At 40.5% G+C, this 6,063-nt stretch overlaps 1 protein-coding gene across 1 annotated transcript in view; it reads left to right on the top strand.

Moving 5' to 3' along the window:
- cdh19 (cadherin 19, type 2) overlaps window positions 1-6,063 on the top strand; it is a 74,074-nt gene that overhangs the window by 30,125 nt on the left and 37,886 nt on the right. The window contains exons 5-8 of the mRNA XM_016443292.1: window positions 645-812; window positions 1,896-2,083; window positions 2,379-2,632; window positions 4,234-4,370. Coding sequence (XP_016298778.1) covers window positions 645-812; window positions 1,896-2,083; window positions 2,379-2,632; window positions 4,234-4,370 — 747 coding nt within the window. The remainder of the gene's footprint in view (window positions 1-644; window positions 813-1,895; window positions 2,084-2,378; window positions 2,633-4,233; window positions 4,371-6,063) is intronic.

The following is a 6,063-nucleotide window of genomic DNA, read 5'->3' as shown; positions in this document are numbered from 1 at the left end:
GATAATACTGAGGGACCTTATATATGAATGCTTAGATAGGTGTCGTATTCCTATAGGTTGATGGGGATCAGCTGATGCGAGCTTGACTAACGTGACCTGCCAGAACTGACGCTACGCTAGATTTAACTGCTAATCCTAGATATTCACATACTTTTGACACTCATTGATATTTAATATTAGATAATTTTCCTGAATAAACAAATGACAAAGTATTTATTTTCATCTCATTTGTTTGATTGGGTTCTCTTTGTCAACTTTCAGGTATTGCATGAAAATCTGATGATCTTTTGGAAATATAGAAAATTCTAAACGGTTCAAAAACTTTCATGTAGAACTGTATATACACAAGGTAACAAGGAGAGGGAGGAGCTAATGAATTACTATGCAAACTAATGGAGGTAACTATAGCAACAAACAGGGTGGCACAGGGAACTGAAACGAGAAGAAAGTACAAAAACATAGGAACACAAAACAAAGTAAGTGTCCTTGAAAACAAAACGCAAGACAGTGAAACACAGGCTAAAATCAAAACAGGTCTCTGTCAGATAGAAGGCGTGATATTCCAGGAAAAAATATTTACAGCAGCTTTAAATGTCCAAATACTATCTGTGCTCAATGTTTATTTTTATTTTTCTCCAACACAGGTATAATTGTGACATCATGGCCTAATATGGACAGAGAAGCCAGGGAGACATATCTGGTTGTGGTTCAAGTGAAAGATATGCTCGGACTCACCGGAGGCTACAGTGCCACAACCACCGTGACCATCAGCCTGATGGATGTCAATGACAATGGACCTACTTTCCAGCACAGTGAGAATCCAAAACATGACCATTACATATTTCAGTCAATCAAACAGTTGAATTATGTTAAACCCCAAAAACTTTCATGAACATATAATGTCATATATGTAATGCAATAAAGCAGTACTTTCTATAAAAAATATTATAGAGCATTTTCAGATCAGGTCAGGGTGACTTGTGACAAGATTATGTGGGACTAGATCAGTACTTTTTAATTGGACAGAAACACAAAAAATTGTAATTATATAGGCCATGATGTGATATTCAGTCAGTTTTAGCTCAGATGAATGAAAGAATCCCTCAGTACCTTTATCTACCTGCTCCAATCAAAGAGGTCTGGGATAATGAAAAGAGGAACAGAGGTTCTAAGTTGAGATGCTTGCACTGGCCACAGAATCAGAATCTGTGGACTTTCTGCATCAATATCTGTCCTGGACAAGGTGCTGTCATTCCCAATGCCAATGCCCAAAGTTGTGTTTTTCTCAGAGATTCTTGTCATGACCATAGATACCACCCCCAAAATCACTCAGGCCACAGCTTCCCCTGTGGCTCCTGTCACTTCAGTATTCCTAGATTCCTAAAAGTAACCCACCATTGCAGCCTATCCAAAGCTCCCTGCCACTGCAGCTTCCCAACCAAAAGACCCAGTGGTTTGTCTGAACTTCTGCATGAGTTCTGTGGTAATTTTGGCCAAGTTTCTGGATCAGATCTTTGATCTGATCTTTGTTAAACAGTAAAGAGCACTAAAAGAAGTAGGGCTAACTCATGCTTTCTTTGTAGAGCAGCCAATGGTCCACACAAACAGCTTAATAAATAACATTAAATAACATCTTAGAATGTTGTGATGGGAAATGTTAGGTTAGGGAAAGAATTAGAGGACATAAAATATAATTAGCATGACATAAAATTAACAGAGGTCAATGGAAAATTCACACCATGTCAAAAATGCATATGGGTGTGTGAGTAATGACATTTTACATTATTATCAGCATTCAGTGATTTATTGCATTATGTAGTTTTTTTTCCTGTTTCTGTTGCCAAAGCACATAAATGTTATTGAAAGTGTTTTGCCATTTTCCTCTTTATGTCTAGATTTGTACACATTTGCTATATCAGAGTCAGCACCAGTGGGTACCACATTGGGAAGAATAATGGCAGATGATGGTGATGTTGGTCTGAACGCTAAAATGAACTACAGCTTAGAGGATCTTGAAGAAAGCAGCACCTTCACAATCCAGACAGACCCTGACACTCAAGAGGGGATTGTCATACTGGCTCAGGTCTTACAGTACAATACAGACATATGCATATGTAACCATCATCATTTATCCAAGTATATATTTTTTCTGATATCCATGACAGTTGTTAACAAATGTTGGGCATGATGTTCTCAGAAACAAATTCAAGACACATTTATATTTGTACGAAATAATTAATATTTTAGTTAAATATTTTAAGTCATAATTAATAATTTAATTCATAATGTTAATTTTCGAATTTCAATCCATAAACACTGGTAATCACTGGACAACTGTTTTATGTTTGTCTTTTATAAGTGTTCTCTTGTCTCTGTAGCCACTGGATTATGAGAGCAAGAGGCGGTTCGTCATTGCTGTAGAGGCCATCAATGAAAACATAGACACACGTTTTATGAGTGCATATGAGTTTCATGACAGGACAACACTCAAAATCACTGTGACAAATGTGGACGAACCACCCATCTTTTATGAAACCCCTTATAATTGGAAAGTTCTAGAGAGTGCCCAAGCAGGCACTCAAGTTGGTACAGTCTATGCTAAAGACATTGACACAACCAACAATGCCATAAGGTAATTTTTTTTCCTTCTCTCCTTTCTCATTTTGACCCATATTACCTCCTAAAAGTCAGATTAGAAGGACATTACATCTGAGGATAAACACTGTGACTCCATGGTGACTCTATAGTGCTTTCAAAACACTGCTTAGTTTGTTTTGAACAGTCCATGTCGACTTCTAGCTCAATCAGTGGCATACGTAAGGGGCAGCACTGCAATGTCCAGATAAAAAAAGTCATGGGCATAAACATCACAAAACCCTCAACTTCCCAAAGCCCACTTAGCAACGCGACACAATAACTGCTTTTGCCAGTGATATTCAGGGATTCTGACAGGAAAAAATTAAATGGAAATGCAATCACGGGAGCAATGTTGGCATCCAAATAGGTGTTTATTTAAGACATATGTGCAAAAATGTGCAAGTAAATAACATTAAGAGCATAAATAAAACAAAGATTATTAATAAAAAGTCTAATAAATAGAACACAACTGGTGCCAGAGTGTACCGTGTTAAAAGAGTGCTACAACAACCTTGTTCGACTTACAGTACCCTTAACAATCCGTTCACTAGTCCTGCTTGCTTCTAGTGACAGCAATCTTATATACACATATTTCCTGCTTCTACAAATTGGAAGATACCATTTTTATAAAATTACCTATTATGTATTAATTATGTCTCACCATATTTAATAATAAGTACATCAGATAATTTAGAACAAGAGTTAAATACAACATAGATAAATACAATAAAAAGGATGGATAAAACCATAAACATAGATTTGTGCTGTTGTAGGAAATTCAGAATTGAAGACAAGGAGACTCAGATATCTCTTCACCAGGATTGCTTATTGAGAATTCAGTCACCAAGAGTAACTGAGGTATTCAATCCTTATCCATATTGGCCTTACACCCAGGGGTGAAACAGAGCTGAGGATTCTGTTCCTGTTGGGCAGAGATAATGACTGTGATTTTAAAAGTTGTCCAGCTTGATGACAACAATACAGTATATGAACCAAGTATGGTGTCTAGGTAAAACTGGCCCCACTACTTTAGTTAAAAAAAGTCCCCAAAACCATTGAAAAAAAAAGAAAGAAAAATTGAAAACATTTTTAACCCCAAACCTTTGGGGGAAAAAACTACTACTACTAATAATAATAATAAATAAAAGGGAGCTGTTTACAAAATATTGACATGCTGTAGCTTAGAATCACTAATCAAATTGTGTTTTATACTGTTAGACCAGAGGATCAAAATAATGCTGCTATATAATCTTCTGTAAAGTTATTTTATAGTAGATATTGAAGTTGTAATTATAACTGAAATGATTCATAACTGATCGAAGAACTTGACACTGTTTTCCTATTTCCCTAGTTGTATGTGTTGTTTGGTACAGTTGTTTGTAAATTTGGAGCAATCTGGAGAAACAGACTAAAAGATTCTGAATCTACAGAACAGAATACATTATGTTTGCCATACCAACTATGTGCTTGGCCAGACAGTCCATGATTGTTTGATTTACCTGCTGTTTGTGCATGGTTGAAATCCGCATATGGTAACAAACAAGGGAAGTATATGAAAAAAAATAACTCCAAATAACAACTGTTTTCCTTGAACAGATACAGCATTTTAAAGAGCAGTGACACACGACAGATGTTCAAAATTGATCCCAGTAATGGGACAGTGTATGTGGCCAGCCTTTTGGATCGAGAAACAGCAGCCTGGTACAACTTGACCATCGACGCCAGAGAGAACAGTGAGCATATTTTTGTCACTAACATGCATCAACCACTGACTAACACAGGCATATGATGACTGATTTGAATATAATTATAAGGTACAGATGTATCTTCTGTTCTGGGTTTGAGTTTTGCGCTGAACTCAGTTCAGTTTCCTGTCTTTGTTCATCTGTTACCATGAGACCCGTTTCATAAAGTGCGCTAAGAAAAGTGGAGATTTAAGTCCAAAACCTGACTTAAAAAAAACTTACCAAATCAATCGGGGCTAAAGTGGTTCCAAAAACGACAATTTAAGTTTATGGAATCTCACCAATTTGACCCAGGTTCAATGAGTCAAGATAATTTGATGTGCATGCTTATTCTTAAGCAGCCCTTAATGTCGATCATGGATAAAATTGATCCACCATGACAAACAGCGAATATATTTGTGCTGTTTAATGCATTTGAGACTTTGTGTTTTCCTCAGTACATAACTGACATAACGTCTCAGGTTACGCATGTAACCATGGTTCCTCGAGGGTACGAGATGCTGCGTCGGAGGACGCTTTGGGAATGCCCTTCAGCGTCACCTGCTCTGAACCCCGTGTGTAATCAGTCCAATAGATGGGCGAGACGTCACGGGCGGGTGACGTAATGACCAGGAAGCTATAAAAGCACGTGCGGTGGAACCAGCGTCAGCTTCTAGGAATGAAGCAAGCGCTGGCAGAGATGCCGGAAGTATGGCCCTGAGACGCAGTGTCTCATTCCCTCGAGGAACCATAGCCGGGAGTGGCTCGCATATCTAGGCCATAGAACCTGACAAAGGTTAGGGGCGTGGACCATCCCGCAGCGTCGCAGATTTCCTGCATCGAGACACCTTCCAAGAAGGCCTTGGAGGTCAGAGATCAGAGATAGGCTCGAAGGGAAGCCTACAGAGAGCTTCTAGCACCACAGCCAGGTTCCACGTGGGGACACGAGATCATACCGGAGACCTCAGCGTCAGCGCACCGTGGTACTGTACCAACCGGGCAGTTAACTGGGTCAAGCTGGCGGTCTCCGCCCCAAGAAGTAAAAAATTTCCACTTCAAGGCATACAGTTTCCTCGTTGAGGGAGCTCTGGATTGGAGGATGGTCTCAACAACCTCGGTTGAGAGACCGGAAGCTATTAGCTGTGCCCCCTCAAGGGCCACACCCACAACTTCCAGAGCTCCGGGCGGGGGTGGATGATTCTCCGCACCAAGAAGTGAAAAGTTTCCACTTCAAGACATACAGTTTCCTCGTTGAGGGTGCTCTGGATTGGAGAATGGTCTCAACAACCTCGGTTGAGAGACCGGAAGCTATGAGTTGTGCCCCCTCAGGGGCCACACCCACAACTTCCACAGCTCTGGGCAGGGTTGGATGAATGTACCCTCCGCCTGTGAGAGGAGATCTCTCCTGACGGGAATCTCCCATGGAGTGCCGTCGAGGAGAGAAATCAGGCCCGAGAACCATACTCGGCCCGGCCAAAAAGGTGCTACTAGCAGAAGACGGACCCCGCCCCGGCGCACTCTCTCCAGAACTCCCGGGAGCAGAGCGATCGGTGGAAAGGCGTACAGATGAAGCCTCGGCCATGTCTGTACCATGGCATCCAGTCCCAGTGTAGCTGGATGAGTGAGAAAGAACCAGAGGGGACAGTGCGATGTCTCTCGAGTCGCAAACAGGTCCACCTGAGCCTGGCCAAAAACTCTCCAT

This window comes from Sinocyclocheilus anshuiensis, unplaced genomic scaffold (genome assembly GCF_001515605.1).
Source record: "Sinocyclocheilus anshuiensis isolate Anshui unplaced genomic scaffold, SAMN03320099.WGS_v1.1 scaffold631, whole genome shotgun sequence".
Classification (NCBI taxonomy): domain Eukaryota; kingdom Metazoa; phylum Chordata; class Actinopteri; order Cypriniformes; family Cyprinidae; genus Sinocyclocheilus; species Sinocyclocheilus anshuiensis.
This window is presented reverse-complemented; position numbering and strand designations above follow the sequence as displayed.